Source organism: Strigops habroptila, chromosome 12 (genome assembly GCF_004027225.2).
Source record: "Strigops habroptila isolate Jane chromosome 12, bStrHab1.2.pri, whole genome shotgun sequence".
NCBI lineage: Eukaryota > Metazoa > Chordata > Aves > Psittaciformes > Psittacidae > Strigops > Strigops habroptila.
The window spans coordinates 9,244,292-9,262,690 of NC_044288.2; the positions used below are offsets into that span (position 1 = coordinate 9,244,292).

Sequence of the window (18,399 nt, forward strand, 5' to 3'; positions counted from 1 at the left end):
GTAATTACTAAAATTCTTCTGGCTTTTAAAAACCAAGTAGACTTTGTGTTTGTACATTTTGCAAGTGCAGGAATGAAGTTCAGATGTTCCTTTATGTTTAAATGCAAAATAAACCCAGTAATATTTACTAGCCCAGTTGCATCTATTATTGTTTTCATTGTCTGATAGAGGTTAAGTAAATTCAGACATTAATACCAATTATTTGTTTCCTTTAAGACAGTTTTAGGAGGTGCAAGGGGAAGGCTGTTTTCTTAGTTAAGGTGCAACTCCCAGCATCACTTGGGTTATCTGCTGGGAAGAATTCAACTTCTGGTTGACTGCTGAAAGGAGCTGTTGGTTTGAGATGGGGTGGGGGGGTCCTCTTGATATAACTTGGCTTCCAAAATGTGAGAATCTTCATCCACGTGCCCCTTGGCACAATAATTGGGAAAAGAAAAGGGGATTTTTAGCTCCCACTGCCCCCAGGTCACTCTTGGAAGCTCCTCTTCTGTACAGGAGGTTATGGCCATCAGGTCATAGTTTTGTTTTGGAGAATCACCCTCGAGTCTGATGCAAACTGGGAATAATGAGATACATGGCAATGAACATTCTTTCCAAAGAGAGGAAAAGAGAAGCAGTGAGTGCCCCTTCTTGTAGATGAAGTATAAATGATCCAGAGTCCTAAATAATGGCTTTCACAGAGCCAGCACCCCCTGTCCCCTCCCTCTTCTATGCTTTCCTCCCTCCTTGCACGGTAGCAGAAGTCATTTGCCTTCTAGGAATTGAAAGCACAGCGGCAGTCCCAGCTCAAAGGTGTGGGATCTTGTAGGTGCTTCCTCGGAGCAGCTCTCCAGCAGGCTGGGCTGCCTTCCAAGACACGGAGCTGCTTGCAAATATTGCAGCTTTTAGCAGCAAAGAGGAATAATAAAACTAAACTGACTACAGCAGAATTAAGGCAGTTTTGGTTAGAAGCAGAATTGTTTTTGATAGGGGGGGAAAAAAGCCCCAACCCACCCACCAAAACTTTTAACTTGGCTTCAAAACCCTTAAAATGATGAGAATTATAAACATCACCTTTCAGTAAGAAATTTACTTCTCATTCTAGACAGAAATCTCCTCATGAGTGTATAGGATGAGATAAAAACGTTGAGCCTGTGGTGTGACATACATACATGAAAGCAGGAATTGTTTTGTTGTGAGCTGATGATGGGTGTATCTGTATGTGCATGCATGCGAACGGCTGCAGGTATTTATTGTACTTATTTCTAAATCTGGGGGCAAAGATGAGGAATAATCCCTATAAATACTGTGGAAAGTGTTAATAGATGCATGTGGTTCATTTAAAAAATGATTTGGAGAAAGAAACGTATTGAGAGTTCCAACGTATGCATGAATAGATCATAAAAGGATATAAAATGCGATGCAGGGGGGTTTGCTGAGCAGTTGCTGTACCGATCTGTGTGTTTATATCAGGTCAATAAAGATGCTCTGTTGGCTGCATCTGCAGCTTCAGTAGCCAATTGATCTAATGCAGTTTCTAAAGGCTTTCTATACAGGTGATGTCATCCTTTTAGCTCCGTTCCCCTCCCACTCTCTTTCCTTCTTATTAGATATTTCATCTTGCTGCGGAGCATCCAATCGATGGGAGCTTCTCCTGAGGGAGCTGCTGAGAAGCAAGCAAAGATAGTAGGAATTAGGACTCCAGCAGTCAGGCTTGCTGTAGCCATGGATGTACTGTTTTGTTGTGCGTTAGAGAGATGTTTTAATTGGAAAAGCTAGGCGTGGATTAACCGTGGGGTCCGACTGATGCATTAGAATACTGAGCAACACTGCAGAGTTGTAAACTGCATTAAAAAAAGAGGAGGAAGGGGGGGGGGCAAAAGAGAAAAGGGTTTGTATTGCAGAGGCTTTAATACATTCCACAGTGCAAACCTGTTAGAGCATAAATTTTGGAGCTACAATCTGGACACTAATTCAATTTTTGCACTTATGATGGACAAGAGTATAAAGAAGAAACTTTAATATCCAGGGTGTGAGATTCCTGGATCGCCTGAGATGCTGAAGAACCCGTGCAGAATTTCATCTACAATATGAATGTGAAGTTTCCGAAAAGTGGACCCGAAGATAAGCCACTTGTCAATGCATTTGAGTGAAGAGAAAAAAGGAATTTGAAGAATTCATATCTCGCCTTTTAATGCATTATTGCTTTAACCTGCAGTTCTAATCCATTTCAGCATTAATTCAATTTTAGCAGCACTTTCTGGGTGCATGCCTCTTGCCTGGGGGAACGTATGGATATTTGTATTTGAAAAGCCAGGAAACATTTTGATTTGAATTTATGTGCTTGTTATAACTGGAACATTTTTATAGGGATTGCTGCTGCTGCTAACTCACTGCAATACTGAAAACTCCTCAGCTATAGTGGAAGCTGTAATCGAATTCAGTGTGAAATTCAAGCCTGAGAAGTTGCATACATGCATGTTTGCTGCTTTGGTTTATGATTTTTACAGAGAATCCACAAGGGATTTTGCTCAATATTTTTCTTCCGCGGCTTTTATTTGAGAAAGGAAACTTTTCCCCCCCCAGCCTAAGCAATGGCTTTTCTCGTTCGATGTTATGCCAACTGCCTGCAACCGTGGGCCTCCAAAGTAAGTAAGATTTTGTCTGTGCTGCATTTCTCTGCCGTGTATTGACAACCGTGGTGCTGTTTGAATGTTCCCTTCTCCTCTGAGCGGCACGCGGGGGTTTGAGATGCCGGACTCTGCATGGGCTCTTCTTGTGGAATCCTTTCCAAACATGAAGGGGGGACCTTGAAATCTTGGGATTTGTTTTATATACCAATAGCTTACAAATGAACAGGAACCATGAAGAAAAAATGCTGTTTCCTTATGAAACGTGTAAAGCTTGCTTTTTAGCCTAGAAATATGAAGCAAGTGTTATTGAAGTGTGGCATTTTTATGACTGCTTGATTTTTGCTAACTTGAAAATATTGGTATGCAAACCCACTGATGTTCTAATTCCCAAGCTGTGTGAAGCTGTCCTGCTTGTTCCCTTTGTGCAGCATTGTGGAATTGGTTAATTATTTAGCTGAACTATGTAATTGCAATTAGCTTTAAAGGACACAAATAATTGTGTGTGTCTGAAGATGCAGTATTTTTGTGAGACTGGGGAGGGAAGGGTGTTCCTCTTAAAGGAGGTAATGAAATCTAGAACATTCGGGTAAAGTCACCTATTCAGATAAAAGCCTTTAAAGAAATTAGAAAATATACTGTTTGTTAGACTCTCACTATTTGGTATGCTCAGTCAGTAAATCAGCTGAGTTTGCTAGTATTTTATTAATGCTACTGCTAAGAAGCAGTCACCTTAGACATGAGAATTGCCTTTCAAACTGGAGACCAGGCGTGTGTTCTTTATTATTTATTACTATTTTGTATTTATATTGCAGCTTATAAAGGCAAGCATACAGATTGTGCAACTTTCTTGCATGTGAAGCCAGCAGGGTCTGAAGGCAGTGGGCAAAATCCCCGTGCTCTTGACATCATGAGATGCGGCATTGACTTTGAAGCAAGAAATTTGCTCTTGACTTCGGTCCCAAAAAGTTTAGAGTCTGAGTGACATGGTGTGGAGAGGCACAAGGGAGGGACGGAGCTGGGTTTGCAGAGTCCCTGTGCAGGATGGTTCTCCCTCTTTGGTTTTTATGTCTGATCAGATGTAAGGGGAAGCTCACAGTGTGTGAGGGTTAAAGTGCTGGGCTTCAGGGTTTCCATGTGCAGTTTCCAAAGTCAACTGTGAATATGCGGTCTTACGTGTTGGTGAATTTTGGCTGTTTCATGTGTGCTGAGTCCACCCCATCATCTGCTAAAGGAGCTGCTGGTACTCAACTGCCTTCAGGGGTAGATGGGATCTGTCTGCTCATCGGGTAATTGCAACTCCTCGCCTTGGAGTTCCATGGCAGAGGTTGGCCTGTTTGTATCGTCATCATGTCTCAAGTATGCACATAGACTCTTCCGCTGTCTTCCCTTCCTGCTCTGTAGACATTACATATGAAAGGATGAGTTTACTTAAGCTCGGCTTAACCGTACCACCCTTATTAAGGAGGTCTGAAGGTGTCATAGTGCTTAAAAAATGGGAATGCTTAGTCACGTTGGTGCTTCAGCTGAGCTTGCTCCTTCCATAGAGTTTGGGCCCAAGTGAGAAATCACAAAACAGAAACCCTGCGCTCAAATGGGGGTTTAGTAAAGTAAGAATGTAAAAAAATGGTAAAGCTTTTTGCCCCCCTTTGTCAGCTCTGGGGATGGTACCCACTGGATTGCTGCCATGCCAGTCAAGCCATTTATTCACTCATATACTATTCATAGATGAAATGGTATAAAATATTGGGGACAGGGAGATTTGCTTTTTCTTTCCTTTTTTTAATGGCTGATGAAAACTGATGTAACTGGGTTTCCATTCTAATCCACAGCTAAAAAGTTCATTATCTTTAAAACCCCTAAAGAAAAAGCACCTGTACCCTTTTGCACAAAGCCCCCAAAGCTCCTGCAAACCCCCACAAACTCTTAAACTGATCTTTTCATTGTGTTCTGCAACTCTGAAGAGAATTATGCAAAGGATTAAACACATTGATGAGCTGAATTATGCCTGAGTTTGTTCCATTTTGGTTGTATCTGAGCTTTGTACCACAGATCCATTTCTGACGGGTGTTTTATAATACATATCATAGCAAAGTAACTGATGTCAGATTTTTACATGTGCAACTTCATAACTTCTAACTTGAAAATGTCAAGTATTTATGGTACTGTTTTGAAGCTAGAACCATTTCTTGCCACAGAGCAGTGAACATCTGCTTTTTCATTTGCTTTCTCAGCGCTTAAATTAACAATTTCTTACATTTCTGTAGATACCTGTCCCAGAACTTTTTTAATTAGTTGCCTTTAAACTGGTATGGGACAATGGTCTGAAAATGGGCTCTTGACTCAGTTGTAATTAGAGCTGTTCTGAGCATGACGGTGTAATGATACATCGATTCAATCAGAGCAAAATGAAGTCATGTCTCATATGACTGATCAGACAGGTAAGCTTTGGTCAAGGTATCCAAAGGGAGAGTACTGCTGAAGGTTAACCTTGACCTGAGGAGGCTGATTTTCGTGGCTGTGGAATGACATGCAGGAGAAGCAGCTTTAGGAGCTCTGTCGCTGCCCCGGAAGATGCTCCCTGAGTAGAAGGGGTGTCTGCACTGGTTTGCATTGCACACACCCCTCATCTCCCAGAGACTCTGTTGCTTTTGGCTTCCAAAAGCAAAAGGGACAGAGTAGATTGCTGTAATCAGTGCAATCTATTTTCCTGCCTAAAGAGCTACTAAAAGGAGGATAAGCTGAGAGGGCTGTGAGCGTTGTGTATGAGCCTTTCAGCCCGTCCAGACAAGTTCTTGTAGAGGTCAACAGTGTTGCTCAAAACTATGCTGATACTTGGAAACGTGTCCAGGAGAGGTCACACCATCTCCTTTGCAGGAAAAGGATGGTTGTTCCTCTCTCAGTTTTGTCTGGAGGTACCAGTACAGGGGCAGAATGGCACATCATAATGGTCTCTGCCCCAGAGACTGTATGCCTTCTGGAATGTTTGACTATGGAAGATGAGATGAATAGATGTAGGCAGCCTTAAGCAAACATGATGAGTATGAGAAGTAGCAAGGAGTGTGGCAAACAGCAATCAAAGCAGTCTCAGCTGTCAAACCACTGTGACTCTGGAGTAACATGAAGGCTTTGCATCGGTCTGGTGGAGGTCTGCTTCCACAGACTGGTTGTATTGACGAGGACAAGAGGCATTCAGTTTACATTAAACTAAATTCTTCTGATACCAGTGCAGTATTTTAAAGCAGAAAATGTAAATAATTCAAATGTATCTCAGCAACATGCTGATCATCTTTGGAATTCTGATCATAACTTTCTCAGTGTCTGTTAAATTGTCTGTAATGCACTTTGTGGTATTAGATTCTTAACTGTAGATGCGTTATGAAGTCATTGGAAAGAGAGCTTTAAACTTAACGATTCAGATGTATATGGTTCTTCTGTAATAGAAATATTATGCATAGCCTAACAATTTTCCAAGCCTAGACTGCATGCACAGCTACCCTGTTTGTGTAGCAAGAGGGCCTGATGGGGAAAATAGGGAGTGATTGGATAATGGATCTACAGAGAATATTTAAAAAGGGATGCTTTTTGAGATAATGTGCTTTTTATAGAAAATAAGGGTTTTTGAATTAACATCTAAGCTTCTAAAATGTTTTTTTCCTGAAGGAAAACAGTTTCATTCAAGATCCCAGGTGCATGTTAAACTTGTCTTATGACAGTAGACAGTAATTTATTTCCTCTAGGCTTTGGTGGCGTTCTTCTCTTTCTGTTCTTTAGAGAAAATCTAATAATGTGAAGCATAATAACAAGATGCATTTGCTCTGTGAAAGTTTGTTTGGGTTAGAGCAGAAGACTTGGAGTCATTTTTCAGTCCCATTCCTATTCCTGCTGCCCTCTAAGAGGCCTGTGATGCAGGTTTTAGTTATCCGTAAGTAAAATCAGTGTAACATCATCTGATTCCAGAGGGCATCGATTTGATCTCCAAGATCTTGAGTTGAAACCTTCATGCAGTTAAAGATTATTTTCAGCTCCTCAGAAATAAAACAGAGCTTGGATAGCGTGTCCTTGATTTGATTCTGTGTCATCCTTGTCTTTGCTAATGCACTTACGTGGCAAGTAGCCCTGGTAGGATGAATTTTAAATGTTTTCAGTACAAATAGAATTAACTGATCCTTCGCTTTCTTTTCTCAGTCAGTTTTGACGGCGTCTTTGTCTTCCTCTTGGCCTTGCCTCTCCCATCTTTCTCTGTCCATACCTGTGGCTTCCAGCCCACCACCTCATCGTCACCCAGAGCAGGACCTGCGGGGTCTCCTCGCCCAAGTGTGCAAGTCCATGTGCAGGCATGGGCAGTGGGCGATTACCCCGTGAGCTCTTTTCTTGTGGTTCCTGGTGGTTCTCTTCCCACCTATGGACTTCAGTTGCGTGGTTTAACCCTCTACAGAGTTTTTGGAGTTTCAGCCAACTCCTCAAGAGTATTTGTGATCTCTCCTATTCCATATTTTCTGATCTTTCCCCCTCCGTGCCCTGCACAGGATTGCATTGTTTCTCCATTATACTGGTTTTTAGGAGCACAGCCTCTTGTTACTCGGTGCCCTGGTCCCTGAGCATCTGGAGAGTGAGTGCTTAGACTGATGAATGATGATTTTTCCTTACACTTAGTTAAAAGTTAAACTCTTTCCTAAACCAACTTCCATAAAACTTTTTAAATGCACTTTTTGCTTGATAGTTTAAGATAAAAATGGCTTAATATGAGCTGCGTGGCCATTTACTCTGGAAAAGTTGGATTTCCTTGTACTCCAGTATATAATATGTTAAGTCAGATGCAAGTACACGTCATACTAGTTTTCAACAGAAAAAGCCTTTTCCTGAGGTATTGTTTTTATCAGAAATTGGCTCTTGATATGCAAATAAACACCTATCTTGAGTTCCTTGAGTTCCTCCTAGACTTTGTTTGTTTTAAACGTGCTTTGTTACACTTCTGCTCACAGCTACAGCCCAGTTCAGAACCACCCTGTTTTGCTCCTCTCACTTCCACGAATGCATTTCTTTATGAACACAGAAAGAAAACGCAGATGGAAGATTGGTGTTCCTTTGGCTTTTTTGCATGGACGGGATCTGAGGGCCCCGTTACGCAGCTCGGAGCTGCGAGGGAACATGTTGCTCTCAGCCTTTGTGTCCATGCATCCTCGCAGCCCTGTGAGCTGTATCCCAGAGCCGATGATTGCCACTTGTGTGTCATTCCAGTGAAGTGAGGTTGTAGCAGCCTGAGGATGTGTGAAGAGGAACCGTCATCACCGCTGCATTTTACCAATCAGTGTATATAAGGGTTTATAAATTATTCAGCTGAGATGAAACACGATGCAGGTTTGGAATATCTGTGCCCTGCAGAACTGTCTCAGGATGAGAGAGCGCTCCCCACATCTCACACTGCTGCTGCCTGCGTGGTGCTGGAGTTGTAACAGCTTCTGTAAGGAGCTGGAGTTTCACAAGTCACAGCAGCGCTTGCTGCTGCCACAGTTTGTTTTCTACTGCAGTTATTTAGACAAGGCTCTTTCTAGTCTTGCACTGTATTAGTTTTCAGTAAAATCTGAACTCTGCCACTGAAGATAAGCCTATTTGAACATTCTTGTTACATTTTCATAATAACAGAGCACAATTCTTGACACTTTAAAAGTGTTATGCTAAGAATGGACCTGAGGTCATAGAATTCCGGACTGGTTTGGGTTGGAAGAGACCTTAAAGTTCATCCAGTTCCAACGCTCCACCATGGGCAGGGACACCTTCCACTGTTGATCTTTATTAGTTGATGGTTGTAAACAAAAAAAGAGGCAACTGAGGTTTCCATGTTGGATATTCCCAGTATTACAAGCTCCCATCAAAACTGGGGTTTCTTCTTACAGGTGAATTTTCACAGCTGAAGTCCCTACTTCTCCAGAGCTGAGACACTTCCCTGTCAGACTCTTAGCATTATCATGAGTTAAGGCATAGCAGTAATCTATAATTTAGGCACATGAAAACCAAATTAAAATTGCATTGCAGGCGTGGTTTAAGGCAACACCAGAATTTAGTTGGAAATTTTGTCCTCATGTCACCTTATTGTAACTAAGGAAACGTAATACTTGAGAGGATTTTATTTTCTCCGCGCTGTAGGAGCCGTGAAGACCAAGAAGCTCTTGGCTGCCAGAGGCATAGAAAAGCCTCTGGGGGGTTTTAATTCTTTCAGATGGTTTTTTTTGTTCAGTTTTGGTTGGTTGGTTTTGGGCTTTTTTGTAAGCCTGAGGTTATTTTAAGAAGGCTCCAAGGATTTTCAGGGCACTATGAGGCTGTTGTGAGTGGTATCAGCTTGGTCATTATTTCTTTGAGCTTCACGTCTGTAGTACTGATAACTGGAGTAAGTATGTGCTGTAGCTAATGAATCGAAACAAGTTTTGACATAAATATTGTCAGCAAGCCCATCTTTTGTATGTTTTAGAAAGGAAAATGATCTGAAGTTGGTATAATTGGAGAGGCACCAGTTTTGTTTGCATTATGTTGTTGAAGGCTACAGGATTTTATCTGATCCTGTTGGGAAAACAGCTGATCCATCAGTTGGCTTTAAAAACAAAAAGACATCTTTGCCGCTCTTTAAAAATCTGAAGAAATCTTTTGTGCCACTGGTGGAACATCTGTGGTCTTGAAGGAGGAAATGGGTTTGTTTGCATTAAGTTAGCTGAGGACTGATGTCAGCATCGCTAATTCAGCTGGGCTCGTCTTACCCTCTCAGTGGATACCAAAGTGGCCTCTTTCTGTATCTCAGAGGAGCAACTTTCTCCTCTCCCATTAACACAGCTCTAAGTGTATTTTAAACTGGAGCAGAATGTAAAAGGGGAACGTAAACCAGAGTGAATTTATATAAATCCTTGGGAAAAAAGGCTAGTGAAAATTCAGCAAAATAACTTCAGAGAACTCCAGTTGGTTTTGGTGCTTTCTCATTATTTTGCTAGCAGGGTATGAGAGATGATTAAAACAATTCCCTTACTGATGCCAAGAAAAACATCTGAGAGGTGGGGTTTTTCTTTTCATCTTTTTTTCTTAGATGGAATGAATGGGATGGATGAGAGCAAAAAGTGGGATGCAGAAAGGTTTGCTTGGTGAGAGACTGACTGTGTCAGGGGGAGCGGGCATCACTGCTCTGGTTCCAGTGGGTTGAGGAAAGAAAGAACTAGTTAAAGTAATTAGTTATCTCATGAAAATGCACAAGCTGATGATGGAGACTCAAGCACATAGTGAGACCATCCAAACAGCTGGATGCTGTAATGCCAGTGGAAGGAAAAGTGCGTGGAAGCAGAGCCAGCAGTGTCCTGTCCAGGTTGGATGTGCTGCCTGGGATGGGCTCCAAAAGGCCAGGACCGCTATGGTGCGATGCATTTGGGTGCTTGCTGATGTCTTGAGGTAAGGTGTCCATGAAAGAGCCATGTAGGAAACCCATCCCACCCTCCAGCTCCTCAGACAAAGCTTCCTCTGCTGTGGTAGGGGTTAGGAGCCTTGGACTTAAGCAGAAAAACGCTCATCATCTCTGAACCCTCGGTATAATTCAGCTTCCTATGTCTGGGTGAGGGATCATGGATTCAAGGGCATCAAAGAGAAAATGACACGTGAATGTCAAGGGATTGGAAGGATGTAGTCACTGACAAGGAGAGGTGGGAGCTGGTGGAGGGTTCAGTGGACTGTGGTCCCTTTCAGCTCTTTGATAAGCGGTCTTTTTAGTTGGGCAATATAATTTAAGTGAGTTTAAAACTGAAGGCCGTTTTTTTTTTAATTGGCTCTTTGTAACAGTCTAGACTTTCTGTATTGTCTGAGAGAGGAAAATTGCTGCCCTTAAACCACTTGGGTGCAAGGACGACTGAGCCGGGAGCATTTCCTAAAGCTCAGAGGTTCCCAAGGGTCATCACAGTTCACGCCCCAAGGGTGCGTTAATGGGTTCCAGCTTAAAACAGTGAAAACCTCTTAATGGAAAACCTCAAGCAATAAACAAAATAATAAATACATGTGCTTTAAAAGTGGAATAGTTGGGCTTGGAGCTGAGAGCTGGCTTTAGGGGTGAGAAGGTTGGTTGGTGTAGCTGTGCGTGGTGGGTTTTATGGTGACGCAGCAGACATGAGTGCAGCGACACTGCGCTTCATGGAAAGAAACCCAGTGGTGTTTCTGAATATTGCTCTCACTGGCAACATTTCAGGGAGCTTCAGAAAAGCAACTAAGGTATAAGGTTACTGACAATCTGTAAAACCAAGGACAGAAAATTTGCTTACACGGCCTATAAAAGGACAGACTGTTCCCTCGGAGGCTGATGCTTTTACTGTGTCCAGACTAGATCGATCGGTTGTGAACATCCATACAGGAGCCTGGGAAAACTGATGGAAAACTTTGCTGTCAAGGAGTATCAAATAAAGAATGAGGTGAAACTTTTGCTTCCTTATTGCCTATTTTCCTTCCATTAATTTGGATTTGTAATGGACACTGTGCACCAGGAGAACTATGTGGACTGTGCTTCCTGTAGTAATTTGGTTTCAGATGATGAGTCCTTTGGCTGCTGCCCTCATTTTAGGATGTTTCTGAATATGTGTATTAAACATGCCATTTACTGCAGCTTAAATCACAATGGTGAAGCTTCTTTTACATGTGGAAAAAGATAATTCATAGGTCTTGTGTCCATCTGTCAAGATTATTTTGCAGATTCATGTTTCTGTGCCTTTTCAGCATGTGGTTTTCATTTATCCAAACTGTACCAGGAAACACTGATACTTATTTTCAGAACTTGTGGCAAAAAGGCACATATGTGGCTTTTCCATAGGGGACGGATACTGGTAAATCCAAAAGTAAGTCATGTAGGAAGTAAAGCATGAAGAGCATGTTCCTTGTGCTGAAGGAGGTTCTTCTCATTCCTTTGCCTGGAAGGAATGGGGAATAGAAAGACAAAGCTCTCAGGACTCACCCTCCATGGCATTAATTCACTTATGACTTCTGTGGTTGCATTTCTATGTAAACTCTACAGTGATTTTTCTATAGCCTTAATTTGTAGCAAAACCTTCCTGGGGAGCACATAAAGGGAAGTTGTCCTCAAGCTAACAATCACTTTTAGTGTGCTTCTCAAAAAAGAGTTGATTCAAGAGTTGGTCATCTCATCAAAGATCACATAATTTGCTCTGTTGTACAGGGCATTACAATCTTAAAAATCTGTTATGCCAAAATTAGCTTTTAATTGAATTCCCAAGTACTCTGTGTGACTTCACTGCTGAGAGTAAATGGGGTTTACGTAGGAAGTAAATATCACTGCAGACGCACTCTACTTGAGCCTGTAGAAATGGTCTGTTAGTCTGTGAAATACACCATGTATTGGAATTTATACTCCAATTAATTTCAAAATTACAGAATAAGACTTGGAGGAAGTTGGCAAATCACTTCTTGTACAGCATGTGTTGCCATAGGTATAGATAGAAATACTACTGCGAGGCTAAATTAAGTATTCATTTAGAAAATCAGGGTTAGCTGGGAAATCTCTGTTCACACTTGCATCCCAGTAGCATGGCAATTCTTGTTGTCCTGCCTGCATCTTTGGTTATCAGACATCTCAAGTGGGGTGGCTTGAAAATTGAATAGTTTCAGGTGAGATCAAGTGAGATGCAGTTCAGAAATGATGTGTAGAAGTTACGGTTTAAAGTGGCAAATAAATAGTCTATTTCTGTGTCAAGTGTTTATCAGAATTTCGTGGCTGTTTGGGGTTTCCCTATCTGTGGCTGCTGGGGCACACAACTAACTAGAAGATAAGGTGGGTACATAAGTCAGTGTCTGAAAGCCTCTAAGGTGGACACAGGTGAACATTGTGATTTTGAACTTGTTTCTCACCATGTAATTTTTCAAGATGTGGATGCAATTGTAACACCAGGTTCTAAGTTTCTCCCACAAACGAAATCATAGTTGAATAGTAAGTGAATATTATTCACCAGTATTAAGCCAATTTTCGGCCACTTTCAGCAACTTCACTACCACATTCGACACATCCTTCTTGCATCCACTGTCATGTTACAGAAACACCCTACCCATGTATTGCTGCTTAGTGAGCTCTGAAAGAAAGAACAATCAGTTTAGGTAATAAAAACGACATACAAAAGACAGAAGCTGTGATTTATTTTGGGAGATGGAGTAGAGTGGCAAGCAGCACTTTAAAGGTCACTTGTCTCAAATAAACCTTATCTCTCTCTCAAATTTCAAGAGAGATTGTGGTGTTTCCTTGCATCTAACCTGCGTTAAATGTCTTTTACAAGAATATATTGCAGACTCTAGCGGGAGCATTGTACATGCCCGTGTGCTGTATAGGTGACAGAAATGAAGGGGAGTGCTGGCAGGGAGAATGAAGATCAATTATAAGTGATTAATGAGTTGATTAGAAATACTTCTTTCAGAACAGAAGAATCTTTGAGCCAGAACAGGCTTTGGTAGTGCCGATTTTTGGTAGAGAGAGGCACCTGCCCTTATTCTCCTGGGAAATCCCGCAGGATTGGTTCTGCTCTTGGTCCTGCTCATTCTTTTCTTGGAGCTGTTCTGAAGGTTTGAGGATCTGGATAGCGGGGAGCCTAAATTTAATTTCCTTGTGTCTGCGTTATCACAGTCAGCATGGGACTGGCTCAGGGATGGAAAGAAATCTGATTGAAGCTGAACTTGGAGCCGGTTGTCGGAGTAAGGAGATGGTGAAGATCGGGACAGGCTGGGGAGATTGCAGCAAATCCGTGCTGTTGTTAAGCCGGGGGTGATGAATCCGCATGAGTTGATTTGTTCCGTAATTTACTAAAGCTCTGGGATTTTTCAGTTGCAGTGACCTCCATTGTATCAGGGGCTGCCAGCAGCCCTGCCTAGCAACTTGCTAGCAGCTACTGGGCTGTGCTGGATGTCATCCTCTTGGCAAATGACGCACTGACCTTGCTCGTACATGCCGCTATCCTGCCACGTGGCCGATAGCGTTGCAGTGTGTTTGCAGAGGAGCTGGCTGACGTGTGAACCCCTGGGAGCAGAGGAGCAGTGTCACCCTGCGGCACGGGGCCACCAGACACCGCAACAGGGATGAGCTGGAGGAACCACCTCCATCAGCACAGAGGCGTCACCAGCAAAATACCAGTGCCTTAAGTAAATCTAAATCTCTGCAGGCTTTAAGGGAGATAATATAACACTTGCTGCCTCGTGACCATTAAATACAGGTGGTGCTTTTCCATACGTGGCACAAATATGCATGGACATATCCAGATGGATATAAAAGTAGCCAGCTTGTGCTTCAGAGCAGAATTAAATCCCAGCTTTCCTTCTTCACTTTTACAGATCTGTTGGAGAGGTCACCTCTTGGTTTACGTCACCTCTTGGTGTACGTCACCTTGTACTTCATGTGCTGACAGATAGTGAATGTATTTTTTGGCCACTGGATTGAATTTTGTCAGCTGAGTGTTTTGACCTTTCTGCTGTTCTCAAATCCCGAAAATAGATTTTTCAGTCTATAAAACTTTTTTTTTTTTGGGTGGCTAAACATAGGTTTCAAAGTGCTGCATTTCCTTTGTGCTTGGATCAAGTTCACTATTCCATACCTGCTGCTTGGATGTGTCATTTTTAATGGGAGTTCGTGAGAGTTTCGCAATCTCTTGCTTTTCAGACTTTCTTTTTCCAACTACATGAGACCTTAGATGGTAATTTACAGGGTGGATATCTTTTTGTAAGTAAAATATACACAAAACTAGAATAAAGTAAATATTAGGATAGTGAAAACATTCTGTGTCTTTCGTTTAGGACAAGGGGGGTGGCTTTAACCTGCCAGAGGGGAGATTGAGATGAGCTCTTAGGCAGAAGTTCTTCCCTGTGAGGGTGCTGAGGCGCTGGCACAGGGTGCCCAGAGAAGCTGTGGCTGCCCCATCCCTGGCAGTGTTCAAGGCCAGGTTGGACACAGAGGCTTGGAGCAACCTGCTCTAGTGGAAGGTGTCCCTGCCCGTGGCAGGGGGTTGGAGCTGGATGAGCTTTAAGGTCCCTTCCAACACAAACCACTCTATGATTAGGCAAGCTTTGTCTAAATTATCTTTTTCTCAAAAGGTATGACAAGTTATAGATGGATATTCAAGTGTGTAACAAAAGATTTATGAATAATGTTGTTTTCAAATCAAACTTACACATCTTGTTTTCCTTTCTTTCCCCAAATCCATGTTATTTACAGCTTCCAGCTGATCTTACCAAGATGCATCTTACCGACAATCCTCATCCTCAGGTGACGCATGTCCCTTCAAGCCAGTCGGGATGTAGCATTGCCAGTGATTCTGGGAGCAGCAGCCTATCTGATATTTATCAGGTAAAACTGCATGTTTCTTATTTTTCCTCCATTGATGTTAAACATTCCATAAACAAAACCAGTGGCCCTTCCTCCAAGGTTTGACCTCTTGATGCTTCTGCATGTCCCTGCGTTGCTTGCGTGACTTGCAACCTCCACAGCCCCACAAAAGTGAACTAAACTCCTTGTGAAGCTGCTGTTACTGCTTTTTACATCTTCGTGTACCCAAGCGTGCTGTGGCTTTTAAAAGTCCCATTTCATGATCAACGGGATCATTTTCCTTCTTTCTGAAACGGAACAAATTTCATTAATGCATTCTTGTGTTTCAGATACCTTCCTTGATGATTCGTATTATTGTTAATAACAGATGTTCTGTTCTGCAAGCAGAAGTGTGGTAATAAACACACTCTGCCCTGATTGACTGTGGAAATTCTAGTGTTGCTACTCTTGCAAGAGAGTACTCCACATGATGCTCAAGCAACTGTTGAGCATGATGTGGATGTAAATTAACTTTAGACCCCCGTTGCCTTTCCTTGATGCTATCCAGGTACTATTGATACACATGAAATGGATTAGTGATGTACAACAAAGTATTACTAGGTAACTTTAAAACTAAGGCATTAAAAGCCAAAATCCTTTTAGAACACTAAGTGTGTCTATGCATTTTTGTCCTATTTAATCTATTACTTTACAACTTCTTTAGATTTCCTTGCTGCCAGCTAGGTCAGGAGTAGCTGGAATCCCTGAAAGAGTTTTCCAAATGCTCTGTGAATTCTGTGCTGGTGCTGGAAGATGTTGTTCTGTCTCTTGATTTATTTATTTATTAGCTTTCTGAGTTGACAGAATTGATTTAATTAACTGGAATCACCAGAACTAGTCTGTGTATTGTACCTTAACATCTCATATATCAGGATGCTGATGGACAGTCTTCCTGGCCATTGTCTGCCTGCCTGTCTACCTGAGGAGTTTGGAGAGGTTGCTCTAAGTGAAAAGCACTTAAAATATATTATTGATAACAAAACTATCATTCTAGGAATGAGTGAATACTCTGTCATGTCTTGTTCATTGCATTTGAAATGCTTTATGGCTACTCTTCAGAAAATGCCAAAAGAACATAACTGCCAAACAAATGAGATTTATATAAATAAAAGAAATAATGGAGTAGCATTATATGCCCTGTAGCAAATAAACAGTGGTGAAATGTATTTTTGTGCCCTAAGGAATGATTAATAATGTGAAAACGACGGCAGATTTTCTATTAATAAACCAACCTTCTGTTGGTTTTTAATCCCTTTTTATTTTTTTAGTGAATTTTTCCTATCTTGTTCTTGCATGCAGAATGTGCAAATTGTGACCTGTTAAAAGGTATTTTATGGACTTTACTGCAGTAGCTATAACAGTTTTGGAGAAGTCTCTTACTGTTTGTGACACAGTTATACGTTCATGGGTAGATACTGTGCAATAAAGTCATGGCACAGTATTTAACACAGCATTATATTGCAGTGACACATCAATATAGACAGATTTGGAAATCAGAAAGAGAAGTGTTTTCCCCAATATTCATCATGATATTATGAAAGCAGAGAGTCTCTTTGATACGCAATAAACCTACATTTTGATTAAATGTATTGGCTCAGTAGCTGAAAGCGTTTTTGGTGCGTTAAAATAGAGCTTTTCATAGAAGTATTTGGAAAATGATGGTTTGCGTTTGCTTTCATAGTCAGCTTCATATCTGTAACATGCCAAACTCTCTAGGAGTATCGTTAATGTCAGCAGAGAGAAAAGCATCTTTGAGTAATTGTGATTAATGTAGCCTTGAAATGACCTTTTGAATTAATGGTATCTTAACATTAATTTTTACAGTAAGCAGTGCAAACGTAATTCCAGAATAGGAAAACACAATTAGAGTGGTAGAAGCAAAGAGCAAAGCAATTTTTTTTTAGCATTTGGAAGGGGTTTCCGTTCCTCTGTGTACACGGTATTCATTGACAGTGTTGAAATGAAGTTTCACTTGTTCCAGCTGCCTCTCAGTCCAGGATGTTAAACAGGAAGCGATGAACATAAAGCTTGAGGTGAGATCAGCAGAAAGGAGTCCTGCCTGTGAGCACGTTGTGTGAAACCCTCAGTTAGCTGCAGAAACACAGGAACATATATTTATAAAGATATTTTTCTCCTTTCTCCTTTACTGTTACTGCTCCCTGTTGGAGCTTTCAGTGTCTTTGTGGTAAAATGCCCAAATGTGTCTGTTGCAAAGTCCAACTTCCCTGGGATACTGCAGAGCAGTTGTTTCTCTGTCAGACTGTAGGGGTTTTTAGTTTAATAGAATAAAGTAAGTTATTCAAACAACTTTAATTTGCTTCAGGTGGGTTTTTATTACTATTATTTTTTCATTCAACCCATTTCTGACAGTATGCTTAGTTTCAGAACCACAGAAGTAGTAGAAGCTGTGTGGTTATGCATACAGACGCTGAAGTGAGGGATTTTATCTCTCAGCTGCTTTGACCTGTAGTTGGTATCCTCAGGGAAAAATAACTCAACAGGTATTGCAGAGTGAAAGCATCTTTCTTTGCCCTTTTCCTGGGACACGCCAGGGAAGCAGGTAATCCAGATCCTCTCTCCACATGTGGGTGGGTAGAGCCTCACTCTACTAGAATGAATTAGTTCCCTGCATCGACAGCTTGCAGTGCTGTTCTCTTAATGACCAGCCAATTGTTTCTTATCTGGTTAGTTCTGTCAGTGATGTACTTAAAGCTTCTCTCTTTCTCTTTTTTTTTCAATCTCTCATTTATCACTTTGGCAGTATATGCTATTTGTGGGCAGCAACATTATTGCCCAGCAGTAATTCCAATTGTGGTTAAGGTTTGGATATTAAAATGGATTATCTATAAAATATGCATTAGGGAGTGGGCTTTACTTGAGGGTTTTTCTGTCAATTCTGAAAAAAGGCTTGGACATTTTTCTCCTGACAGAATTGACATGAGGGAAGGGGAAAAAAACCCTTGTTCTTAATAGCAGGTTGCATCAGGAGTCACAAGCATTAAATACGTTATCATATGGAGTTATTACAGGAAATCTTTTAAGTGGTGTCAGTGTATGTTTCTGACACACATTATAGTGCAATACGTATCATTGTCACTACAACGTTGCAAGGGCTTATTCTTAAGTCTTTGGCTTCCAAAGCGTAGGCCAGTGGATGGGACATTGCCATAATGGATGTTGGGCAGACAGAGCTGAAATATGTTGACTGGCACATTTGCAGTGTTACATAGAGTAATAATGTATTTTAAGATAGCAGATACATGTTTTGGCCACGATCTGGTGTTAACTTCCCAGGTGATTCCCCCTGACATGCGCTTTTTGAGGCTGTTCCTGCAGTCTTCTCGGTAGATGCTTATTGCCCTATAGACCCAATCCTGAAAATCCGTGTTTGTGTAAGATTTGGAGATTGCAGCTTCTGCT

At 41.5% G+C, this 18,399-nt stretch overlaps 1 protein-coding gene across 8 annotated transcripts in view; it reads left to right on the plus strand.

The window, feature by feature from the left end:
* RAPGEF6 (Rap guanine nucleotide exchange factor 6) overlaps window positions 1–18,399 on the plus strand; it is a 118,870-nt gene that overhangs the window by 55,639 nt on the left and 44,832 nt on the right. For 7 of the 8 annotated variants that reach the window (XM_030504965.1, XM_030504966.1, XM_030504972.1 and 4 more), the window contains one exon: window positions 14,830–14,961. In XM_030504965.1, coding sequence (XP_030360825.1) covers window positions 14,830–14,961 — 132 coding nt within the window. Of the gene's footprint in view, window positions 1–380; window positions 2,628–14,829; window positions 14,962–18,399 lie in introns of those variants that run through there. The other variant, XM_030504973.1, reaches the window with a different exon arrangement.